General features: G+C 42.7%; 1 protein-coding gene across 1 annotated transcript in view; it reads left to right on the top strand.

The window, feature by feature from the left end:
* LOC102452890 (sodium channel protein type 5 subunit alpha-like) overlaps positions 1–26,311 on the top strand; it is a 341,521-nt gene that overhangs the window by 288,572 nt on the left and 26,638 nt on the right. Inside the window, exon 23 of the mRNA XM_089776791.1 lies at positions 22,448–22,570. Within this exon, the coding sequence (XP_089632917.1) occupies positions 22,448–22,570 (123 nt within the window). The remainder of the gene's footprint in view (positions 1–22,447; positions 22,571–26,311) is intronic.

Genomic DNA, 26,311 nt, shown 5'->3' with positions numbered 1-26,311 from the left:
CTTCCAGTTAATTGCAATGACCTCAATGAGTCATCAGTCTGTAAAATTTCCCATTTAAATCAGTGGGCTACAGGAAGATTTCTTGACTACAAATGTGTGTGTGTTACTAATATGGTACAGGTTGAATCTCTCTAATCTGGCACCCTTGGGTATGTCCACGAGGAGTACCGGTAGTTCGGAATAGGAAGCCTAATCCGAACTACCTAGTCCGTGCCGCATGTAGCCACAGGCACGGAGTCCGAACTAGCGGACATTTAAAAATGGCGGCGCCTGGCAATATGCAAATGAAGCCCGGGAAATTCAAATCCCGGGCTTCATTTGCAACTTCGGTTGCCTACATTAACCACCCTAGTTCGAACTAGGGTGGTAGTGTAGACATACCCCATGAGAGCTAACCAGTTCCGGACAAGAGAATTTTCTGGACAAAGGGAGATCAATATTGTCTAGAGCATCACCAACACTCCCATTGCTTACTGGGCTGTTAAAAGACATTTAGAGGTAAACTAGAGCTAAATAACAGCACAGAACACTGAGAGCTAAGACTGGTGGCTATAAATAAACTTTATGGGATTATGGGGAACTTGGCCACACCCATGAAAAGTGGACATCCGGCTAACTAAATCATTCCAGATGACAGATGTTTCCGGACCAGAGACTTCTGGACTAGAGAGCTTCAACTTGTATTAAAAATATTTAGTTGTCTGTGTATATAGGAAAGGAAACTAAACATTGGAAGGTAGATATTCAGCTGCTGTAAACTGTCCTAAGAAAAAACAGCATGTGATCCTGCAATTAAAGACTGTACCATAATGCATATGTGCAAGGGGGGTGAATTATAGTTTCACAAACCCATTGGCTTTTGCTGCCTTGCAGTTTTGGGGAGCACACCACGGCATCACTTGGTGTACTCATCTATGCTCAGTTTCTGCCCTTTCCCATCCACAGCAACTCCCTGCCCTGCCTCCTTCCTGGCCTGGCTCTGGCCCTGGCTCTGACAAACATGGGGCCACAGGATCTTTCCTTTCCCCCAAGACTCCCTTTCCTCATCCATCACCTCAAGTTCTCCCCTTCCTTTGGAATGGCCCTACTCCCACCAGTCCTTCAACATTCCCCCCCCCCCTTCCTCCAGGATTCTCGCCTATCCCAGCAAATCTTCCTAGGAAGAGCTGCTTAGGAGCCAGAATCCAGGACTGAGGAATCTTAACTCCACCTTCCAGGAAGCAAGTAGATAGGCAGGGCCCACCCCTTGTGAGATCTTGCCCCCTTTCTGGCTCTGGTGCTGCCAGATTTGGGCAGGTATTTGGGTGGCTCAGAAAATTAGATTGGGGGAGGGGGGGAATTGGGGTTGCCAAACATCCAGTATTAGCCTGGAGTGCCCCAGAATTGGCATTAATCTTCCAGTGACTATTGAACACAATCCTGGAGATTTGAATAGGATATTTTAAGAAAATGACATTGTCATGTTGGGGGAAAAAACCTCCCCGAATAGCTTCAGTCAGAGTTAGCAACCCTAGGTGGGACTGACCTCCCTCAAGCTGCTATGTTATGAATAATGCTGGATATAAATTAAGACTGTCCATTTGTGCAGTTGTGGAATATAGACAGCACCTACATAAAGTACCACTGCATGTTCTGGGATTTAGTTTGATTTGTTTTTAATTTAACTATTAATTAATTTTTAAATCAACTCTTTTCCATTTATAATATACCAATTTAAAAGTAAGTGATTTTGTATGTTGCACATTCCTTTTCCCTATGCCCTATCCCTCTTATCTGTAAAGATTGTAAACTCTTTGGGGCAGGATCCACCTTTGGCTCTATATACGTTCAATGCCAAACACAACTTATGTCTACACTCGTGGCTTCTTGCGCGAGAAATATGCAAATGAAGGTAAGCATGGAATATCGCCAAGCCTCATTTGCATACCTAATGAGCCACCATTTTGCAGAAGAAGCTCTTGCGCCAGGGGGAGCTGTCTACACTTCCCCTTCTTGTGCAAGAAAAACCTTCTTGCGCAATGCCGCTACGCCATTTATTTTTAGGAATAACAGCATTGTGCAAGAGGGTTTTTCTTGTGCAAGAAGGGGCAGTGTAGACAGCTCCCCCTGGCGCAAGAGCCTCTTCTGCAAAATGGTGGCTCATTAGGTATGCAAATGAGACTCAGCAATATTCCACGCTTAGCCTCATTTGCATATTTCTCGCACAAGAAGCCGCGAGTGTAGACATAGCCAATGAGAACCCAACATTCATTGGGCACCATTGGGGCATAAATAAATAAGAAATGGAATTTATCATCTAAAGAAAATGCCATTATCCTTTTTAAATATTGGATTTTAATCCATGACAATCACTCATAGAAGCTTTATTTAACTAACTCCTATAGGGTATGTCTACACTACCACCCTAGTTCGAACTAGGGTGGTTAATGTAGGCAACCGGAGTTGCAAATGAAGCCCGGGATTTGAATTTCCCGGGCTTCATTTGCATATTGCCGGGTGCCACCATTTTTAAATGTCCGCTAGTTCGGACTCCGTGCCCGCGGCTACACACAGCATGAACTAGGTAGTTCGGATTAGGCTTCCTATTCCGAACTACCAGTACACCTCATTCCGAACTAGCGGACATTTAAAAATGGCGGCGCCCGGTAATATGCAAATGAAGCCCGGGAAATTCAAATCCCGGGCTTCATTTGCAACTCCGGTTGCCTACATTAACCACCCTAGTTCGAACTAGGGTGGTAGTGTAGACATACCCATACAATGTATGTTTTACAGCTACATATTACTTATCACCAGACCCTAAAGCTGATTTACAAATTCCACTGTTTATCTCACCAGAAGCAGTTTAGCAAGAACTTTAAACATTTATTAATTGGCTAGTTTCTTTTTATGTTTATTTTATCAATCATTCTTGCTCCTGCCATGGAAAAAAGTGCCTATATTCTGTGAAGGGACAGTTTAGATACAGGTTACTAGTTCTGTTAAGTCACAGAGATAACACGAAGCCTGCCTATAAAATATTTGGCATGGGCCTGGCTATCCCCAGGGCTGTCTGGAATGGGCACGTTAGTGGTTAATCACCACTTTTTTTTTTTAAGCCAGTTTTTCTTGAGCACAGCATTGAAAGAACAGGAAATGAAAGCATTAGTAAATAAATGTTGATAGAACAGTGATGGGACTAGTTTGTCTGTATCTTTCCTGACTGCAAGAAGCTTAGAGCACCACTAGAGCCGACAGCTGAAAGCAGCTTCCTCTCGGTTTGAGTTATATCATCGGCTTGGCAGGGGAAATCTTTGTACATGAAACTGTCCTTGACCAATCATAAGGCGCGGGTGGGACAATCTTCCCTAAATACCAAGATGAGAGGGTGCCCTACAATGCAAGCCTTTCCACAGCAACAGGGGGAAAAAAAGCCACAGTAGAGCAGGCAACATCATGTTTATTTTGGTCTGAGCCCCGGAGGTCTTCCTGGCAACTTTAATTCTATATCTGAGCTGGACACTTCATACTGCTTGTTTCAGAAGCAGCATCCGTGGAACAAATGTTAGGAAGTCTTTAATATAGCGACCGACAACCTAGGCTCGTGAGTGGGCGTCATGAGTGGTCCTCCTTCATCTCACTAGGCTGCAAGATTGTTGTAACCAAAATGGTCTCCTGGGCTAGGGAAGTTTTGCTAACTGTGCTTGCATACCTACAATTTGTGGGGTATGCCTGTTGAACCACAGCAGTGCTTTGATTGGATGCAGAAGGAGTGCATGTGCCCTTGCTTTTAGTGTGTGTCACTTTGGTGATACTGGTATAAAAAGAACAACATGGATGGAAACTTGTGGCATCTGGCAACACTGTGCATGAGCATTTGCAAATAAAATGTCTTGTGGGCAACACAGAGAACTCTGACAGGCCGCGTGTGTCCCTCAGGCTGCAGGTTGTCCACCCCTACTTGAATAGCATTTGGCTTGTTTCCGTAATGAGATGAACTGTGGCTGGGTGCAAAAAAACACCTTATATTTGATGAAACAATACGTGTGCCATCTGCAACCTTACTCCTATTGCATAGCACAAGAAATCTCATTGGGTGAAACCCCGACCCCACTCATAAGAGTTAACTTAAATTGATTTAAATTCATCCATTGACTTTATGGGCGTATTCAGCTGAATTAGTGCTACTCATTGCTAGTAAAGTTTGCAGAAATAGTCATACAAAGGGCAAAAGGCAGAAAAATTCTAAACAGGTTTACTGTGTAGTCAGTAGTGTCTGTGGGACTCCTGCTCCTTGAGCCAATGAGGAATCATTAGGGCTGCCAAAAAATGGCTTTTTGTTATGATTTGATGGGTACATGGAAGGTCAAGGAAAGGCTTGGGAAAGCACTCTGACAGTCCAGTTTGACACATATTGTCATGTCTCAACATGTAAGGAGACAGCAACTGTGAAAGTTTATCATTAGTATTACACAATGGGTGGGCTATAGACATGGGGTGAATTAAACTCAGGGTGCATCCCACATTGTCATAACCATCCTGGGCATAGAAACATAGGGTTGGAAGAGACCTGAGGAGGTCACCGAGTCCATCCTCTTGCCCAAAGCAGGACCAACCCCAACTAAATCAACCCAGCCAGGGCTTTGTCAAGCTGAGACTTAAAAAACTCTTCATCACCTCCCTAGATAGCCCATTCCACTGCTTCACCACCCTCCTAGGGAAATAGCTTTTCCTAATGTCCAACTCCAGCCTGCCTCACTGCATCTTGAGATCATTGCTCCTTGTTTTGTCATCTGCAGTCACTAAGAACATCATCTCTCCATCCTCTTCGGAACCTCCCCCCTCCCTTCAGATAGTTAAAGGCTGCTATCAAATACCCCCTCACTTTTCTCTTCTGCAGACTAAATAAGCCGAAATCCCTCAGCGTCTCATAAAACATGTACTTCAGCCCCCTAATCATTTTATTGGCCTCCAGTGGACTTTCTCCAATGTGTCCACATCCTTTCTGTAATGAGGGGCCCAGAACTGGATGCAATACTCCAGGTGTGGCCTCACCAGTACTGAAAAAAGAGGAATAATCACATCTATAGATCTGCTGGAAATGCTCCTCCTAATGTACCCTAATATGCCATTAGTCTTCTGGGCTACAAGGGCATGCTGTTGACTCATATCCATCTTCTCATACACTATAATCCCCGGGTCTTTTTCTGCCAAACTGCTGCCTAGCCTCTCGGTCCCCAGCCTGTAACAGTGCTTGGGAGCAGGGGCGGATATACGGCAGGGCAAACGGGGCAGCCGCCCAGGGCCCCGCGCTTCAGAAAGCCCCGCGCATGCGCTATGGCGCCACTGCGCATGCAGCGTGGCAAAGGGGGGGCCCCGCGGAATTATGCTGCCCGGGGCCCCACAAAACCGTCATCTGCCCCTGCTTGGGAGTCTTCTGTCCTTGAACTTCATCAGATTTCTTCTGGCCCAATCATCCAATTTGTCTTGGTCACTCTGGACCCTACCGTCCAATGTATCTACATCCCTACCGTCCAATGTATCCACCTGCAATGAGGTGTTGTGACGGGCTTGCCTCCTCTTCTATCCTGGAGGACGAGGGGTGGGAAGACGCGAGTCCGTCATGCCCAGACCTGTCCCCGTCGGTCCCGTCCTGGGACATCAGGCTCTCTATGCGCGAGGCTCCTTAGCCCCTCATCATTGGGCACTCCTCATCTGTCACGCTCCCTCACGTGGAAGGGAGGGGAAAATGGGGTCCGGGCTCGGGCCCGCCCTCACTCACGGGCCCCAGCCCAGGGCCCTAAGGACTCAGACTGCCTGCCAGTCTGGGTCCGGCTGATGGGGGTGTGCCCCTAAACGCATCAGCCCACGGGCTTCCTCACCACCTTGCCCTGGGCTACTTCCTTTCCCCATTCCATGGTCCTTACCCCGGCGGCGTCGGGTCTCAGCAGGGCGAAGTCTCAGAGTCCATCAATGTCCCTCCTGTTGGGTCCAGCCTCTCGGTCCAGCTGCTTCCTCCCCTCTGCTGTGTTGTCCGGCGGGTTTTAAAGCTCCTGCCGCCCCGGTGCACCAGAGTCCATCCCGCCCCCTACCTCGTCCATACCATTGATTGGCCTCTCGGCTCGTCGGGGCTGGTCTCTGCACCTCTCTGGCGGCGCCTCTGCACTCGCCCAGCTGAGCCGCGCTTTCGCGCAGCTGAGTCGTGGTGCTGCCCCGCCAAGTCATGCCTCCGCTCAGCTGAGCCGCGGCTTTCCTGCTCAGCTGAGCCGCGGCACTCTCTGGCCGAGCCGCGGCTTGGGAGCATGCGGCGCACGGCCGGTATCTGCTCCACGGCTTCTCGGCCAGGGCACAGACCCCCCTGGCTCTTAGTGCGGGGTCTTGATGCCCCGTCACAGGTGTAACAGTTAATCCGAACTAAGGACTTAGTTTGGATTAACTTCTGACTGCCACGTGTAGCTGCGGGCAGTCAGTTCGAACTGAGGGGATTTAAAAATGGCACCCGCCCGGGAACATGCAAATGAAGCCTGGGATATTTAAATCCCGGGCTTCATTTGCAAGTTCGAATGCCTACATTAGCCACCCTAATTCGAACTAGGGGGCTAGTGTAGACATACCAAGAGAGATGAAATTTCTGTACTGCAGACCCCTTTCTTTCTTTCCCTTTGTTTTCATGATGCCACAGCTTTAGCATGTGAGGCTATAACCACTACCTAAGATGGTTTTCGTATAAGCAAAAATCTGTAGCCACTCATCCAGTCCTATAGTCAGGAAAACATAAAGTAATGCTTTTTTGAAGCTATCCTGTTTTCCTTGTATTCTTAGCAGCCTATATTCCTGTCACCTTGCGGTGTCTCAGTTCTTCATAGACAATCTTTCATTCTGTGTAATTGTGCCTGCATTCCTACAGCAGATACTAAATTGTTTCTTGGACTTTGAATATGTTCATAACCAGTCTTTGTGCTTCTTTAGTAACTATAAATTACCATTCAGGTTACAGTGACCTGTTAGCACTCTAAATGTAGTGACTTCACTTCTTCTATAATAGTAAGTATACTTTTAGCCTCAAGTTTAGGACATGTTTATAGAACATTCATTCTTTTTTCTCTTCGGTTTATAGATCTTGCCATTCTGAGATAAGTTTTGTCTTAACTGAATTTTTGAAGCCTTGTTTACTTTTAACATTAGCCCAGCAGGTTCAAGCTTAACAATTTCATCCTTAAATTTATAGGCATTTCTACTTTTTCTACCTGCAGCATACACAGTGATATCATACTACTCAGTCCATATGCAATTTGCGGAGTGTGGGCCTGGATTGACTATAATATTTCTAACTAGGACTGTCAAGTGATTTAAAAATTAATCACAATCACACTGTTAAACAATAACAGAATGCCATGTATTTAAACATGTGGATGTTTTCTACATTTTCTAATATATTGATTTCACTTCCAACAGAGAATACCAACTATACAGTGCTAACTTTATTTTTATTACAAATATTTGCATTGTAAAAGCCCAAAAGAAATATTCGTCAATTCACCTAATACAAGTAGTGTAATGCAATCTTATTATCATGAAAAATGAACTCTCAAAGATAGATTTATATAAAAAAATAATTGCACTCAAAAATAAAACAATGTGAAACTCTGTTGCCTACAGTCCACTCAGTCCTGTTTCTTGATCAGTCAATCACTGAGACAAACAAGTTTGTTTACATTTGCAGGAAGTAATGCTGCTCATTTCCTATTTACAATGTTACCTGAAAGTAAGAACAGGTGTTTGCATGGGACTTTTGTAACCAGAATTCCAAAGTATTTATGTGCCAGATATGCCAAACTTTGATATGCCCCTTCACGAGGTAGCAGTTTTAAAATAAACAAACGGAAGTGTTTCTTCATGCAGCACACAGTCAACCCGTGGAACTCCTTGCCAGAGGAGGTTGTGAAGACCTGGACTTTAACAGGGTTCAAAAAAGAACTAGACAAATTCATGGAGGTTAGGTCCATCAATACTTATTAGCCAGGATGGGTATGAATGGTGTCCTTAGCCCCTGTTTATCAGAGGCTGGAAATGGATGACAGGAGAGGGATCACTTGATGATAACCTGTTCTGTTCACTCCCTCTGAGTCATCTGGCACTGGCCTCTGTTGGAAGACCAGATACTGGGCTAGATGGACCTTTGGTCTGATCAGTATAGCCGTTCTTATGGCTACCGTTCCAGAGGACATGCATTTATGCTATTGTTGCTTGTTAAAAAAAATAATGTGTCAATTAAATTTGTAACTGAACTCTTTGGTAGAGAATTGTATGTCTCCTGCTCTGCTTTACCTGCATTCTGCCATATATTTCATGTTATAGCAGTCTCAGGTGATGGCCCAACATATATTAAAAACATAGGAATGGCCATACTGGGTTAGACCAATGGTCCATCTAGCCCAGTGTCTTGTCTGCTGACAGTGGCCAATACCAGATGCCTGGCGGTAGGGAACACAACAGATAATCCCCATGTGATCCCTTCCCTGTCATCCACCTCCAGAGAAACAGAGACTAGGAACACTATTCCTACCCATCCTGGCAACATATTGTTTAAGAACACTTTAACTACAGTTTTGACAAAATGCAGAGAAGGTACCAATGTGAGATTTCTAAAGACAGCTACAGCATGCTACCCAAGGTTTAAGAATCAGAACGGCCTTCCCAAATTTTAGAGGGCTGAGGTGCGGCGCATGGATTCAGAATTCTTAAAAGAGCAACACTCCATTGTGGAAGATACAGAATCTCAATCACGTCCCCTCTTTCCCCCCTCCCCCCGCCCAAAAACAAAGTCTTCTGCTGGTAGCATCTGGTTCAAATTAAGAAAATTAACATACATTGGTTCATACCTTTTTTTACGTTATTATCAAGCAGAATCTGTCATCAGCATGACCTCTGGAATGGTGGTTGAATCATGCCAGGAGCATATGAATATTTAGAGAATCTGGCATGTAAATATATTGCAATGTCAGCTACAGAAGTGTCATGTGAATGCCTGTTCTCACTTTCAGGTGACATTGTAAACAAGAAGTGGGCAACATTGTCTCCTGCAAATGTAAACAAACTTGTTTGTCTGAGCAATTGGCTGAACAAGAAAAAGAACTGAATGAACTTGTAGGCTCTAAAGTTTTATGTGAATTGCAAAATATTCTTTGCCATTTTGACAGTGCAAATATTTGTAATAAAAGATAATATAAAGTCAGCACTGTACATTTTGTATTTTGTACTATGATTGGAATCAATATATTTGAAAATCCCAGAATATTTAGTATATTTCAATTGGTAATCTATTGATTTAACAGTTCAATTAAAACTGTGATTAACCACAATTAAATTTATAATCATGATAAATTTTTTTAGTTAATCACATGAGTTAACCAAGATTCATTGACAGCTCTATTTGTAAGTATTGCTTTTGAAGCGGAATTAAATGTTTGATATCCATAATCTATAACTGGCCTTATTAATGTTGTATATATTATCAACAAAGTATTCTTAACTGTACCCCAGCAATGCTTTTAAGCAGATTTATTATATCTTTGTATTCAGTCTTGATACTATCTATATGACCCCCTCCATGTTAATTGGTTATCGAGCATAACACCTAGGAATGTACAATTCTGAACTCCCTGTATTTTTTCTACGTGTAGATATAAATTCTGTTTCCCCCACTCTCCCTTCTTGTGAAGACCATTCCTTTTGTTTTGGCAAGTGAGAATTTACCCCAAGTATCTCCATATTCTGAAATTCCCAAGTGCCTCGTCAGTTCTGTCCACAGCTATCTTAAGATTTCTATATTTGGCCCATATAGCAGTCACCTAAAATAGTGATACCTATTCCTTCCTATGGATTCTCCAGGAGATCATTAAACAGGATTGGGCTGACAATACTTCCCTGTGGAGTGCTGTTAGTGAGTATATAAATATTCAGCAAAGCTGACCCCACCCTCACTTGTATGATTCTATCTCCAAGGAAATCTCTATCCACCAGAACATTCTTTCTCTTGTTCCAATTGTGGTGAGTTTACACAACAAGCCTTCCCTCCATAACATGCATACACTTTTTCTATGTCCAAGAAGACAGCTATTATAAACTCTTCTTCCTAGGGCTTTTTAATTTCTGCTTCTAATCTTCCAATATGATTAACTGTGCATCTTCCTTTTCTGAAATCAATTTGTACACAGTTTATAATTTCATTTTTCCAGGTATGCAGATAAGGAAGAACTTAGTTATGTAGCGGGCACAAAGGAGAGACAAGAAGGAACATGGGAAATTAAATCAGTATCTTAGACATCTGTATGCTAATGCAAGAAGGTGTGGGGAATAAACGTGAAGAACTAGAAATACTAGGAATAATCACAGCTATGACATAGCTGGCATCACAGAGATTAAACTAGCCAGACACATGAAGGATAACAAGAAAGTATTATACAAATAGTTTAGAAGAAAAAGGAAGGCCAAAGACAGGATAGACCCATTACTCCATCATGGAAAGACTAACAAAAAATGTGGAAATGGCAGAAATATGAAATGCCTTCGTTGTTTCATTTTTTACCAGAAAAGTTAGTAGCAATCAGATGTCTAACACAATGAACTCCAGTGAAATTGAAATTGGATCTGGGGTTAAAATGGGAGGGGAAACATGTTAAAATTACTAAAAGTTAGATGTCTTTAAGTTAGCAGAGTCTGCTGAAATGCATCTTAGAGTATGCAAGGAGATGAATGAGAAGATATTTGAGCTATTAGTGACTATCTTCATAAACTCATGGAAGATGGGAGGTATTCTAAAGCATGGGTTCCCAAACTGGGGGGGGGGGTGTGAAGAAATTCCAGGGGGGGTGTGAGGCAACCCAGCCTCCCCCCATCAAGTTTTGCTGCCCTGTTCAGTTCCTTTTTTTTCCCCTCAAGTTTTGCTGCTATTTGGAAGGGGGGCGTGAGGGTTTTTCAAAAATCAAAGAGGGAGGCATGATGCCAAAAAGTTTGAAAACCACTGTTCTAGAGGATTGGAAGAGAGCAAATATAGTGCCCATCTATAAAAAATGGATAAAGGACACCCTGGGGTGTCAGCTTAACTTCAGTAGCCAGAAGAACATTAGAACAAATAATTAAGCAATCAATTTGCAACACCTAGAAAATAATAAGGTGATAAGTAACAATCAACATGGATTTATCAACAAAAAGTCATGACAAATCAACCTAACAGTTTTTTCCGGTCATCTGAAGAAGTGGGCTATGCCCACAAAAGCTCATGATACCATCTATATGTTTTGTTAGTCTATAAAGTGCTACCAGACTATTTGTTGTTTTTTAAGCTTTTTCTTTAACAGGGTAAAATGCCTTGTGAATAGGGGGAAGTGATAGAGGTGATATAGCTGCACTTAGTAAGGTTTTTGACACTATCTCATATAATCTTCCCTGTTTGCTTCCTCTAATTCAAATACAGACATTTCTCATAGGGGTTGCTGTGTTAGTCTATAAAGTGGGTTATGCCCACAAACGTTCATGATACCATCTACATGTTTTGTTAGTCTTTAAAGCGCTGCAAGACTATTCTTTGGTTTTTAAGTTTTTCCCATTACAGGCTAACTTGGCTACCCCTCTGAAGCTTTAAAAACAATGGGTAGTCCTGTGGCACCATAAAGACTAACAAAAATATATAGTATCATGAGCTTTCGTAGGCAAAAACCACTTCATCAGATGATCAGCTGAAGAGGAATAACCAAAACCAAGTATTTTATAACAGGGAAAGGAACGGGCGGGGGGGGGGGGCGGAACCCTGTTAATTGTAGGACCGGTGCTATTGAGGCTAATTAAATAGACTGGACATGTCCCATACTTAGCTTTCGATGTAAATGTGAGGTGTTAAAGGCAGGGAAGACAGATATTTCTGTTCTTTTTTCTTCTTAATCCGAAGCCATTCCTTATCCTTTGCCTCTAATCTCCATTTTCAGTGTCGTTTCCAGCCTTTTCCTTCCAGCCTACACAGCCGTCCTGCAGCGCTGCAAACAGTCCGCTCCCCCTCCTCCCCCACCCAAGACCACCAGCAGCCCAACTAACTCCCTTTCTCATTATTTTTCTTTCTTTATGGTGAAGCAGATGACTGAATAGCCTATAGCCACCACCATCTGGGTCTGTAATTCCTCAGTATTTAGCACTTTGTTTCCCCTCACTCTGCCTTATGTAGTATCCCAGCACTTTTTAATAATACTCTTATTTCTTCAATGTTTTTACTAAATCACGCCATGTAATTATTTTAACATTAAGTTATTTGAGTGCATCAACAAACTTTGTTCCTTTCTTTGTCACAACCCTGATACACCCACCAAAGGTGGCCAATTGTTTCTTCCTCCTTACAGAATGCACACAGTCCATCTTTGTGTCTTTTTATTTATAAAAGATTTTTGTTTAAGCCACAATTGCCAGTTAGTACTCTAAACAAATCCCATCATTAGCCCTATTCAAGTCCTGATGTATGTCATAAACCTCCATTCTAGGGCTCAATTAAAAAAATCTTCATTCTCTTTTTTCATTAATCTACATTTTTTACCATTCCTCTTTTAAAACTTTTCTGTGCTAGGCTTTTGAATTCCTGTTTACTCAAGGGTATTTCTAGATCAGCCTTCTACTGCTTACAGCAGTTTATCAGCTGTGTCCACCATTTCATTCCCTGTTATCCCACTGTTGCTGGGATTCAGCCTAATGCTACATGTGTCCCCATGGGTACTAGCTCTCTTATTAGACATATAACTTCATTGATTTAATCACTTCTGTATACTGAGACACCCTTTTTTTACTGCCATAAGGCCTGAGAATGAATCTGAAAAAATGATTGCTGCTCCTGTGTCTACCTCCCAGAGCCAATTTAATGCTATCATTATTGCTGCTAGTTCAGCTATCATGACAGCTACATAGTCAGATATTCTTGTAGATGTACTAATTCTCAATCTTGGTATATAACATACTGTCTCTTCTCTTCCTGTTCTTTTTTTTTTCTTTTTGGGACACATCTGTATATGTTTGACAAAACCAAATTTACTTTTCATGCATATTGGTACACTTAATCTTTAATACCTACCATCTCTGTTTTACCCTTAAATTTATAAAATCAATCTCAATCCACATTAGGACCTACAGCTTTCCATTATAGCTAATTTTCCCATGTCTAAAAGTTTTGACTTCATTCAGCTGTCCCTTGTCTTCCAGCTCCAGCATACATGCTCTTAAGTCAAGCAGCATACAGAGTTCTAACATCATGTGCTATATTTCAACTATTGAATTCCAAACAACCCTCATCAATTTGTTTGGAACTTGAATCATTGCAGATCTGATTAACTTTGGCCTGGGAAGTTAGTTCTAGTAGTTTCATTCACAGCATAATGCATTTCACTAAAACCTATATGTAGCACACATGTAGGTGTTGTAGTAAATTCACCTCACACCATTTGCAGTGTCTGGCATTTTCAATCAAGCCAAACTCCCCATCAGGTGTAGCCTATGTAATTAATTGGCCTTGTCTATGAAACCTTAACCCCTTCAGGGTTGGAAGGAGGGCAAACACCTCATCAAAATGCTACTGAAATATGATTGTTTTGATGTAAACATTCAGATGAACTCCTTGAGGGACAGACACTTCTTAGAGATGCACTTGTTTCCCACAACTCTTTTAGAAGGGGACTGCAAATAATTTTTTTAATCAAATGCCATAGAAATATGTGCTCAAAATATATATCTGAATGTTCTGTATAGCACAGGAAAAGGAACTTGTGGCACATTGGGAACTTAAAGCGTCCCCTATTCTCTTTCCTACTGATCTTTAGAGTCCCAACCCACCATAGATCACCACTCCCACTTGTAAATCTCTCTGTCCCACACTAACCTCTTGGAGCTTGTCTTCTCTAGGGAAAAAAGCAGGCCCGTAGGCAGGAATTTCTGGGTGCAAGAGGGTGCTTTTTATGTAAATGTGGACTGCAATTTTTTTTAAATAAAGGAGTTCAAAATAGTCATGCATTGAGTGTGCATAAGAGAGGTTAATGAAAAATGTGAGTGGAAACAGTGATTGGTAAAATGATTTTGTTATAATATACTAAAAAGCTAAACAGTAATAAAGGTTTTATAGAAATTACCTTCTGGGATCATGGCCGGCAGTGTGGCCACCATGGCCCCTCGCTCCCTCAATCACTTCTGTCTGCTGCTGCTCTACCTGCTCGGCGAGGCCAGCACTGGGTGACTGTGAGTGGGGCTTTTGGCCAGCAAGGCTGAGCCTGGGCTGCTCCTCATGGGTAGGGGGCGCTGTTCCCCTGACCCTGCTGTGCTGACACTAGCTCTGCCCTCCCATCCCCCCACAACACAGCGCTCTCCTATTCCCCTACCACAGTGGTTCTCTAACTCTTTGGCCCATGGCCCACCTGGCTCCGTGCAAACCTTTCTATGGCCCACGAGGTGCTAATGGAAACTCGCCGTTAATTACATAATTACACTCAAGCTGTTTTGTTAGTGCTGCAGCTAGGGAGAATGATTTACTCTAACCAGTAAGAAAGGAAATATTAATTTACATTAGTAACAGACTAAGCACTTAAACTTTTTCATGTTAATTTATCAAACTTCATTTTAAATAAAGTAAAATATTAATTTATGTCCAATACAAAAGGTTCCCATGTTTTCTTTATTTGTGTGTGGAGAACCTTTTTTGGGTTGGGGGCCACTGACCCACAGAAAAATCAGTTGGGGACCACACAAGGGAGAAGTAAAAAAAAAAAAAAAAAAACGTCCAAAATCCCCATCACTCACTAATGGCCCCCCAGCCCCACCGTGGGAGGGGGCGGCACAGGGAGGACTGAGGTGCAGGGCTTATGATAGAATTATAGGGTTGGAAGAAACCTCAGGAGGTCATTGAGTCCAACCCCTTGCCCAAAGCAGGATCAACTTTGAGATTTACTCTTCTGAGGATCCAAGGTTAGTGGATTTTGTGGACTCCCTCTAGGCTCTGGGATTGGGCCAAAAATGAGCAGTGCTCCGTGTACAGGACAGGGCTGCCAGCAAGAGGAATGGGGGTGCAGGATCTGGGTGGGAAGTGGGGTGGAGGAGGAGGTGAGGGTACAAGGTCTGGATGAGAGAGAAGGTGCAGGAGCAGGCTGGGAATAGGGTGTCTGGACAGGAGGAGAGGGCAAGAGCAAGTGAAGGTCCCATGTGTGGCCAGGAGAGAGGGTTCAGGAGTGGGCTAAGGGTAGGCTATCTGGCCAGGGACGAGGGTGCAGAAGCAAGCCAGGGATAGGTGTCCGGCCAGGGGAGAGTGCAGGATCAAGCTGGGGGTGTGGGATCTTGGTGGGGGGCATGGAGTGCAGGAGTCTGGTCATGAGTAGGTGAGGGGGCATTTACTTGCCTTCGGGTCCCATGCTGGTCCCAGTCATGGCCTCCTGCTGCTCCCATTGGCTGGATTTTGGTCAATTGGAGCAGTGGGGAAAGCTTCCAGGCAGAGTGCCTATGTGCTGTTGTTCCCCCTGCCAGGGGGAGGGGAAGTGCTTCTTCCCTGTGAGCTGGATCATGCAGCGAGTCTCGAGGTGTTCTCCCCTCCACCCCAGTGGGAAGCCAGCACTGGTGCTCCAACTTCATGGGGGGGGGGAAGAGGAGGGAGGGCGAGGCTGGAGCACCAGCATGGCTCCCAGCTGTGGGGAAAAGGAGGGGGCCTGAGCTTGAGCCACGGAGCCCTCTCACGCTTATTTAGGGGCATGGAGGGTGCGTTCCCATCCTTCACACACACTCTGTGCAAGCGCCCGAAGAGTATGTTCTTAACTGGGGTCAGCTAACACATGGTGACTTATAAAAGGCAAACTAAAAATGCCAAGGCAGCTTACAATGATAACATGTTAGCAGTTCTGTGTAAACCCTAGGTTCCCCTATAGTCTTTGTCTTGACCTGCTAATACGTGTGAAGACTACAAACTGCCTGGTCATCACTAGGATTTCACCTCATCTTCGTTATAGCATGTTAGCTAACATAAGTTAATATGTTAATATTTTTTCCCTAATGAAGATAGGAAATTTAATTTAGTTTTAATTTTATGGAGACCACGGACTCTCCATAGGAGTATGCTTCATTTTATAATGTTACAATATTTCATGGTTTTTAAATGTATTTTTATCTAGCAAATCCAGTGGGCTATAAAATTCAAATATTAAAAGAGTTAGAAAAATGTGCGCTATTGTTAAAATTGGGGCTTACATTCTCTCCACCAGTGCTTTCCAGATTCTTGCAGGGTTCAGGGGGCAAGTTTTATATAATACAGAACAAGGCGGTAAGCTATCAAGCTTGCAAAAGAAAAAAAAACACAAATTAGAAAAACGCTGACTTTCTTTTTTGCCATGTTTATGTGGGGCAGTCAGCACTGATTTTGAAAGCTGTTTGATTTTTATATGGCCTTTAGGGTCACAGTTAATCAAGTCCAAACAGCCAACGCTCTGCTGTAGTGATTTTCCTATAAATAAAATTTGTCAGGGAGCTATCACATACCTTTGAAATCAACAGTAGAGTATTTAGACAAGTTGTCTCGAACTGAGGGAGGACTGACTCCAGCCTTGTAAATCATTGCCAAATATCACACAGCTTGACGGGTTAATCCTCTGGATAGATACCTAATACTGTGTAAATCTGTGTCAGGAGGGTAGCAGCACCTGTGTTGTATTTCAGGGTGACATATGTGGCACTCTGGAGAAACTGGTAACCCAGTGTGGGCTGAAATCTGGCTTATAGGATTTGAGCAATGTACCTTCTCCCTTGAGCAGAGGTGGACCTATGCCCCATAAAACTGGGACTGAGGGATGAAGAGAAGAAAGTACATGTGTGGGCGACCTGAAAACCTATCAAAAGTTTTGCCTTTAAACCATGCTGGGTAAAAATAACAGGCGGAGAAAGATCTTGGTCGCACTACGTTTTAATCATTTTCTTATAAAAATACATTTTAAAAAACCCCCGAAGAGCTGAACTTTTTAGCAAGTGTGTGGGTTTTCGGTTTCTGTTTTTCATATAATCTCTCATCCTATTCATAGGAATGCACACGGCTCTCTTTTCCGTTCACCTCCCCCACAGGCAAACAACTGTGGACAAGCGCTCAAGGACTCCGCAGGACTAGTGCCATTGTCTGGTTTTGCCAGACAATAGAAAAGAGACACCAGGTGTGGTTTAATTAGACTGTGACGTTATTCGCTTGAAATATGTGGGAGTACCTGGCAAGAAATTGTACCATAGAGGAAGGAGAAGGGTCATCTCCCCACTGTTAGTTCCAGCCGCCCTTCCTCCATTTCTTTAAAGAAAACTAGGAAAAGGAAGGGGTTGCCTCCCTGCTGTACAAGATAGGGGACCACCTTCTTCCCTCTTATTCAACTCCTTTAAGGGAGGATTTCCTTCAATCCCTTTCCTACTCCATGTTTTTTGATTCCCGTATTCCTCCAATATTGAGTAACTGTAGTGAACATCCACCACAAGATTCATGTAATCAGTTGAGACACTATAACCGAACCCTCTTAGTCCCCCGCATTGGGTCTCAGACCAGCTGTTGGAAAGGTGAAAGAAAAACCCATTATGGCCCATCTGTGAGGAAAAAATTCCTTCTCCGGCCCCTTAACAAAAAGAGCAACTAACATCACGTCCACACTAGATCAAGGAGTAACCGGTCTTTTTGCCATATTCCTGGTGGATGTATGCTGATACCTTGAGCATCATAAAGGTAGCCTCTGTGGTGCTGCAGGAGTATAAATATCCTCCTACTCTTCCAGTCAGTGAGAAGGTGAGTGCCATTACTTTTTCCTGGCCTGGGCACAACTATTCCCTGTCTATCCCTGTAAATGTTCCCTCTTCTTCCCACCCATTTAAGAAATTCGGAAAGGAGAAATGCCCCCTTTTTTCCCAACTAGCTGGACAAAAAGAAAATGTTTGTGCCAAGGTTGCAGTGGGCACATTACTCATTTTTTCAAAGGGGGTACGGATAGAAATAAGGTCAGGCACCTTCTGAAATTCCTGCTGGGGCAATACACCTCACAGGGCTGTGTATATACACTGTGATGGAGTCCTTAGTAAACAGGGAATACCTCAGTAATGGCAATGACGTTACAACGTTGAGATCAACAACCGAAAAGCTATTTTATATATGCACACAGCACATGTGGGCTGAATCATAAGAACTTCCAATACCAGATGCCCCAGAGGAAGGGATCACAACAGGTAATCCGCACATGATCCCTCCCCTGTCACTCACCTCCAGAGAAACAGAGGCTATGGATACCATTCCTACCTATCCTGGCTAATAGCCATTGATGGATCTAACCTAGCTCTTTTCTGAACCCTGTTAAAGTTCTAGCCTTCACCGCATCCTCTGGCAAGGAGTTCCACAGGTTGACTGTGCGCTGAGTGAAGAAAAACTTCCTTTTGTTTGTTTTAAACCTGCTGCCTATTAATTTCGTTTGGTGACCCCTTGTTCTTTTATTACAGGAATAAGTAAATAACTTTTCCTTATTCACTTTTTCCATACTAGTCATGATTTTATAGACCTCTATCATATCCCCCCTTATTCTCCTCTTTTCTAAGCTGAAAAGTCCAAGTCTTTTTAATCTCTCTTCATATGGGACCCATTCCAAACCCCTAATCATTTTTGTTGCCCTTTTCTGAACCTTTTCCAATGCCAATATATCTTTTTTGAGTTGAGGCGACCACATCTGTATGCAGTGTTCAAGATATGGGCATACCATGGTTTTATATAGGGGCAATAAATTATTCTCTGTCTTATTCTCTATCCCTTTTTTAATGACTCAACATTCTACAGAAAAACTCCACTGGTCCGGCATCCAAAGCTCCAGCACTCCTGATGGTCCGGCACCATCGGGAACCCGGAAGTGCTTGGCAGCCGGACCATTGGAGCTGCTCTGCACCCGGCTTCCCGATTCAGCTGCTGCTGAAACTGACCAGCAGCTGAATCGGGGAAGCCGGGGGCAGAGCAGCTGGGGTGCTGCCGGATTGGTCCCTTAGCTCTGCCCCTCGGGGCTGTGGGACCAACCCGGCAGCACCCCAGCTGCTCTTGGGGATGCCTGGAGCAGAGCAGCTGGTGTGCTGCCGGGTTGGTCCTGTAGCGCTGCCCCTCGGCGCTGCAGAACCAACCCGGCAGCACCCCAGCTGCTCTGTCCCAGGCATCCCCAAGAGCAGCTGGGGTGCTGCCGGATTGGTCTCGCAGCCCCGAGGGGCGGCGCTACCAGACCAACCCAGCAGCACCCCAGGTGCTCTGCCACAGGCGTCCCGATTCAGCCACTGCTGAAACTGACCAGCAGTGGCTGAATCAGGGACGCCTGGGGCAGAGCCGGACTATCGGAAGGGGGAGTTATGAGGGGGTCTGAGGTGGCATCCCCCCCACCCCACGCCCCTCATAGCCCCCCCCTTTCGATAGTCCAGCATATCTGATAATCCAGCACCCCCTGGGTCCTAAAGCTGCTGGATTATCGGAAGTTTATTGTATTTGCTTTTTTGATTGCCGCTGCACATTGAGTGGATGTTTTCAGAGAACTGTATACAATGACTCCAAGATCTTTCTCTTGAGTAGTTGTAGCTAAATTAGTCCCCATCATATTTTATGTATAGTTGGGATTATTCTGTCCAATATGAATTATTTGACATTTATCAACATTAAATTTATTTTGCCATTTTGATGCCCAATCACTTAGTTTGGTGAGATCTTTTTGAAGCTCTTTACAGTCTTCTTTGGTCTTAACTACCTTGAGCAGTTTAGTATCATCTGCAAATTTTACCACCTCACTGTTTACCCCTTTCTCTAGATCATTTAGAAATAAGTTGAATAGGATGGGCCCCGGGACAGATCTTTGGGGGATCCCCCTAGTTACCTCTCTCCACTCAGAAAACTTACCATTTATTCCTCCTACCCTTTGTTTCCTGTCTTTTAACCTGTTATCAATCCACAAAAGGACCTTCCCTCTTATCTCATGACAACTTAGTTTGCTTAAGAGCCTTTGGTGAGGGACCTTGTCCTGCAATCCTTTCTTCTTACATGGGCAGCATTCCCACTAAAGTCAATTGGTAGAGTGAAGAATAAGGATGACAGAATTTGACTTTATGTTCATGCCATATTAAGGTTGAGATTTCAATCATAACATTCAAGATTCTGAGAGTCAAAGGCAAAGTAAAAGTAAATAACCACTTACAGCACGAGGCCTGAGTAGGAGTGCGGAAGGAAGAGTGAAACTCCTCGGTGATTCAGGGCAATGTGGTTCTAAAGGTTGTCGCAGCACGAGATTTGGTTGGCTACATTAATAAAAGATGGTGACGACACTACCAGGAGGGACGGAGCATCTCAAATGAGTGTCAGTAAAAGCTTTACACCACACTAAGTCTAATGCAATTCAGAAATGTTGCAGAGTTTTAAAAGTTTTAGTACGACTATTTTTCATAGGCCTACCATCTGTAAAAGCTAGGCTGACACAGTAAATCATGAACCCCAAGTGAGCAAACCTCACAAAGAGCCAGAAAAAATCACTACTTAATATATGAAACATACAATATATCTCATCTCTCTACCTATTGAGCTTTTATACCATGCTTATCACCATGGTATAGAGACATTTGCTATCAGTTTTCTTTCCACTCCAGCCACAGGAGATGAATCAGTGAGGTAAGTTTGCCTATTGCACCATGTTAAAGAATGCATCAGTGGCCAGTGCTCTGTTCTCTAAGCTGTTGGGCTTCATCCCACACAGCTGTGCTGATTTACACCAGCTGAGAATCTGACCCATTGTGTCTGCCCCCACACAATGAGTCCAGGAGCTGCTACCCCACAGCTGGCTGTGTCTAAAAAAGGCAACAGAACAACTAATTTATTTTTAAAAATTAAAACATTGATTGAATTGTACGGTTATGTAGAGATAATTACTGTCTAGCCTAGCTTTCTGTAGTGAAATGACTACACTCAGAGTAGGGATGCCCCCAGGGTTAGGATGCTAGCTGGGACTTATTTTCTGCTCCATCACAGACCTCCTGCATGATGTGTTTCTGGCGCCATCTGTAAAATGGAGGTAATAGCCCTTCCCCACATTACAGGGTGGTGGTGAAGGTAAATACTGCAAAGCACTCAGATATTACAGTAATGGGGACCATATAAGCATCTTAGATAGACAAAAATAAAGGATTTATAAAGGTGAGCAATGCACATATTAAGGCAGGTAGCAGGTAAAATCTCAATTCCTGGGAACAAAAAAGATTGTAAAGATGAAGAAACAATTACTCAGCATATTTTACTTATGAAAGTCCAGAGAGATGCTTAAGTGTGTGGGCGTAGCTTCTTTTTATCACTCGCTGGTCAGTAAGAATGCAGGCTATGAATACCAACTGTGGCTGTGAAGCCCATTTACTCCGTGTTTGTTCCTCTGACCAGTAATCTCAACTTCCATTCAATCTGCACAGATTTCAGTTGTTTGCCTGATAGCAACAACACTTGATTATGACCAGCTGGGCGCTATGAAATCTCTCAGAACACTGAGGGCATTGAGGCCCCTTCGAGCCCTATCCAGATTTGAGAGCATAAGGGTAAGGGTATCTTTTAGTGTCTATGAATGAAGTATGTGCACCTTCTCATATTTAATGCCCAGCACCTTCTCATATTCCTTACAGGAAAATAACATGGAATCTTCTCTTTTAGGTGTCGTAGGGGGATCCAGATAACTGTGAAAGATTATATACATAATTCTTTTTAAAGAGTCCATAATAAACTCAGAGCTAGTTTAGGGGGAGATTTTTAAATTGTTTTTTAGGGTTGATAATTCAGAATGCAATGGCAATCTTAAAATCTTCCACCAGTTTAATAAATCATTGGATCTTGCAAGATCGTAAGGTGATTTATTGGGAGAGAACTAAATTGTAGTACTTACATGATTCAGTAATACTTTTAATGGTGATAGATGCAACACGTTTTACGAGGCATAAGGGATCTATTGGAAAAGGCTTTCTTTAGCAAAAGATCAGCCTCTAGACTGCTGCTTTTCTCCGACAAAGCTCCGTGCCGAAAAAAAGTGGTGGCCATTTTTATGCTAATGAAGCGCAGGATATTTAAATCCCCGCTTCATTAGCAATTTCGACCTGCCTAATCTGCATCCCTCTGCTGGCAGAGGGGTGCAGTCTAGACATACCCTAAGACTCCATTTCTGTGAGTTTACATTAAACTGGAAAGCAAAGTTTTATGTTCTGAGGGCATCATGGAAAGAATTGTGTATATATCCTGGTGTTAAAATCTTTTTCTTTCTGCATTCATCTAATTCTATGGCTTCCATTTAGGGTATTTCGTCATTGTCCCACTAACTGGTTTTTTCTTTTCAGAAAGGAAAGGCAGAGGAGAAGTAAAATGGTAGGATTGTGCTAATAGTTTGGACTTTTGCTTTATGTCTCCATTCAGGTCTCTTTAATAAGCCTCATAGCTAATTCACTTGGATACTCCGAAATGGGTCCTATTAAATCCCTTAGGACCCTCCGAGCTTTGAGACCATTAAGAGCATTATCACGATTTGAAGGGATGAGGGTAAGAGTAAATAAAGCAACCATCAAAGCCCATATGTGTGAACATCAAGCATGTAAAAAAGCCATATTACTTTGGCTTGTTTTCATTATGACTGCAAAGGAAATGAATGATAATGCTGTGTGGGGAAAAAAAATCCTCCATTGTATTGATTGCATTAGTATAGCTGCAGCTTTTACTCTCTTGTGGATTTCATGACAAGCTAATCCAGCTGCATAACTTGTCATCCTGTTTTAAAAACAGCTTTTTGGCTGAGGTAACATCTGGCTAACAATTATCTCTTTAATGATCAGGCACATCAGAGATAATAATTTTGCTACAGGTTTGCTCCTGTCACCAAATTTTATTAAAATTAGAATGAATCACAAAGTTGTTGAGGACTTTTTCCACTAATAAAGAATATGAATATTAGAGGTACACTATATATAGAAAACAAATAGGCAAATTCACCAAAACTTTTCTCTGAAATATTTGAATTTTAATATAGAATGCCAGGATTAGCCTTGGAACAATGTGACTTGTGTTCATTGTTGTGTCTTGCATGTCTGTCCTCTCCCATTTGCATTTTCTTGAATGTATGGATGGGTCTTCTGGTACCATACATATTTATTTGTGCTTGTTTAGCATTGCAAGTATGTTTAAGTATATTTTGGGCTTTGTTTTTTAAACTATTATTATCATGCATGACTATCAAATGATGATAACTGCATTCTGTATCAGTCATGGTTAACACTAATACTGTAGATCACATGGCAAAATAAAACAAATCTCTGTGTGGCACAATCTGGAACATTGAGGAGTATATAAAGTATCAATGTAAGCTCCATTTCCAAGATTGCTGATTCAGATATATGTACAATGACATCTGTCTTATCGGAGACCTAAAATCTCTAAAATATGTCCCTAAAATCGTAAGGTGTTAATGATAAAATAAGTTTGGTACATGGGGGCTTCTTTCGCTTCTAGATCACAAGTTCAAAGTTAAGATAAGGCACCCTAATGATAAAAAGCCTATATATTTTAAAGAGTTCATGGTTTCAGCTGACATTCTAGTGCTTCATTTTCCATACCATAATTGTACATAGTAAAACAGCCAGAGGACTGAATAGTCCTAGAAATTGAGCTAACCCTATAAATTAAGTCCATTGTTGGAGCAATACCAGGCATCCAAATTTGAACTGTTTTGGTGCGAAATACTGCATTCTTCATACAATGCCCCTATGATACCATATTTTAAAGAGTATTCACATACACACACAAAATAGTGCAAATAGAGCTTCAGTGGTGTCACTTTATCAGAGCTTCATCAATTTAATAGAACTACTTCTGTTAACACCAGCTGAGGAGCTGACCCCATCTCTTTATTCAGAGTGGCTGTGTCTACACTGGCCACATAACCCGTAATAGCTATGGAAATGAGAGAAGTCAGAGTAGGGAAATGCACGGGGGATTTAAATATCCCCCGCGGGATTTAAATAAACATGGCCTTTAAAGGGCTTTATTCCGGAGGATTGCGCCAGTCTGGACGCTCTTTTCCGGCTTTTCCCCAAGCCGGAAAAAAGCGGCGGCCATGTTTATTTAAATCCCGCGGGGGATATTTAAATCCTCCGCGCATTTCCCTATTCTGACTTCTCTCATTTCCATAGCTATAACGGGTTATGTGGCCAGTGTAGACACAGCCAGTGGGTTGTGCCACATACCCAGATTGACCTACTATAGGTCACATTGCTTTTCCACATTCAGGAGTCCTAGAAGGAGCAGAGCAAATATGCCCACAGCTGAGAGTGATAAAGACCTGATCTAGACCCAATGTCACACCAGTTTTACTAAAGATGTGATTTGTGTGCAGACATCTTAAACTGTTTTCCACCTGACTTACACTGGATTTGCTTAATCAAAACCCATATAAACCAGTTTTAAAGTGTTATAAGAATGTCCACACATGATTTTATATCAGTTTAACTAAATGATTGTTAGCCCAGCAACTTTGGTGTGTAGACAAATCCAAAGTATCGGGCATTGAAGAGATTGAAAAGCTGAGGGAGTAGAGAAACACTGAGGGAAGGTTGTTGACAGAGCTAGAGAAGTTGGTTTGTGGTAATCCTGCATGAAGGAGGCCATTTTTTTACATCAGTCCCAAAAATGCTGTTCCTAAAATATCCATATTCAGAGGTATCTCGGGTTTCTTCACATTACGTTCTTTTGCTCCCTATCCCATCAGTATAGTTGGAATGTATACGTGTTTGTGCCTCTTTCTCTGAGCTGTCAGAGGTACTGAATTCACTTGTAAATTATGCTAAAGTATATTTGAGAATAAATGTTTAGCATGTCTAACAATACTTATGATAACTAGGGACAATAAGACCTTTCATTATTAGGGACTCGTATGTTCCAAAATGCACAAGGAAAATTACCCAAGGAGAGAGAGATTAAATCATGTTAATGTTGAGATGCAAACAGAGTGAGGAGATAATAATTTGTGCAGTGCCTTCAGTTGAGGATCTCAAAGTAGTTTACAGAGCTCAGGTATAAGCAAGAAAATTCTCATAGGATGCTTCACTCATCTGTATTTTGCCTAGGCTTTGAAGTGAAGTGGTCCCAACTAAAGGATAGTGAGATAGATAGGTGATTTGGGACCAGTGAATTGGAGGCATTGATAAGTGGTATCTCAAGGATCCTAACCACACAGAGGGTCCCTGATGGCATGGCAAATGGGTGTATCATGACAATGCCTTCCACATCCCATTGCTTCCTATCTGGCAGTGGGCTGAGTCCTAGTGCAGGCAAAAGAAATCCTTGGCTTGCACCAGCCCAACAGAAGCTTCTGTGACATAGGAGGGAGCTACCCTTTGGCTATCCAAAAGGAAACCCCTATGGAAGGAGCCTCCCCCAAAGAAAGTTCAGCAGAGGCTTCTGCTTATGCCCAGGGGAAGCATAATGGTGCATATACAGCTGCCAAATCTTGCTGCCAAAAATTGTCTGACTGATAGATCTCAAAAAGGAATTATAAATAAGCAACTGTTCTCCAGGGAGGCAGTATTTCTAGTGTGGTCTCAGGGATCTGTTCATGACTGAAAGTTCAATGTCATTGTCAATGACCTGAAAGAAAATATAAAATCATTGCTGGTAAGCTTGCTTATGGTACAAAATTGATGGAGTGGTAAATAATGTTAAGATAGATCAATTATACAGCGCGAGCATGATAGGAAACTGGGCTCACTTGAACAACATTCATTTTAATACAGCTAAATACTGCATGCATCTAGGAACAAAGAAAATAGGACACACTTGTAATATGGGGAACTGTGTCCTGGAAAACGGTGATTGAGAGTAATCCACAGAACATGAGTTTCTCTTGTGATGTGATGGCTAGCAGAGCTTTTGTGATTCTTGGAAGATGGGCAAGGGAATATATCAGGTAGGCATAGGGAGATGATATTACCTCTTAATACAGCTTAAGTCAGACCATTATTAGAATGATAACATTCTAGCATCCATGTTTTAAAGGGGGCATTGAAAAATTGGAAAGAATTGGAAAAGAGCTGCAAGAATTATTCAAGTTCTGAAAACTCTGCTTTGCAGAGAGAGATTTAAGAAGTTCAGTCTATTTTGCTTATCCAAATGAAGGCTAAGAAGTGACTTGATCACAGTCAATACTATAAATACTGACTTGGGGGGAAAGTTCTAATAGTAGAGGGCTCTTAATCTAACAGACAAAGGCATAATGAGATTCAGTGTCTAGAA

Source organism: Pelodiscus sinensis, chromosome 2, assembly GCF_052426305.1.
Source record: "Pelodiscus sinensis isolate ZL-2025 chromosome 2, ASM5242630v1, whole genome shotgun sequence".
Lineage (NCBI taxonomy): Eukaryota > Metazoa > Chordata > Testudines > Trionychidae > Pelodiscus > Pelodiscus sinensis.
The sequence above is the reverse complement of the archived record's forward strand: the minus strand, read 5'-3'. Positions and strand labels throughout refer to the sequence as shown.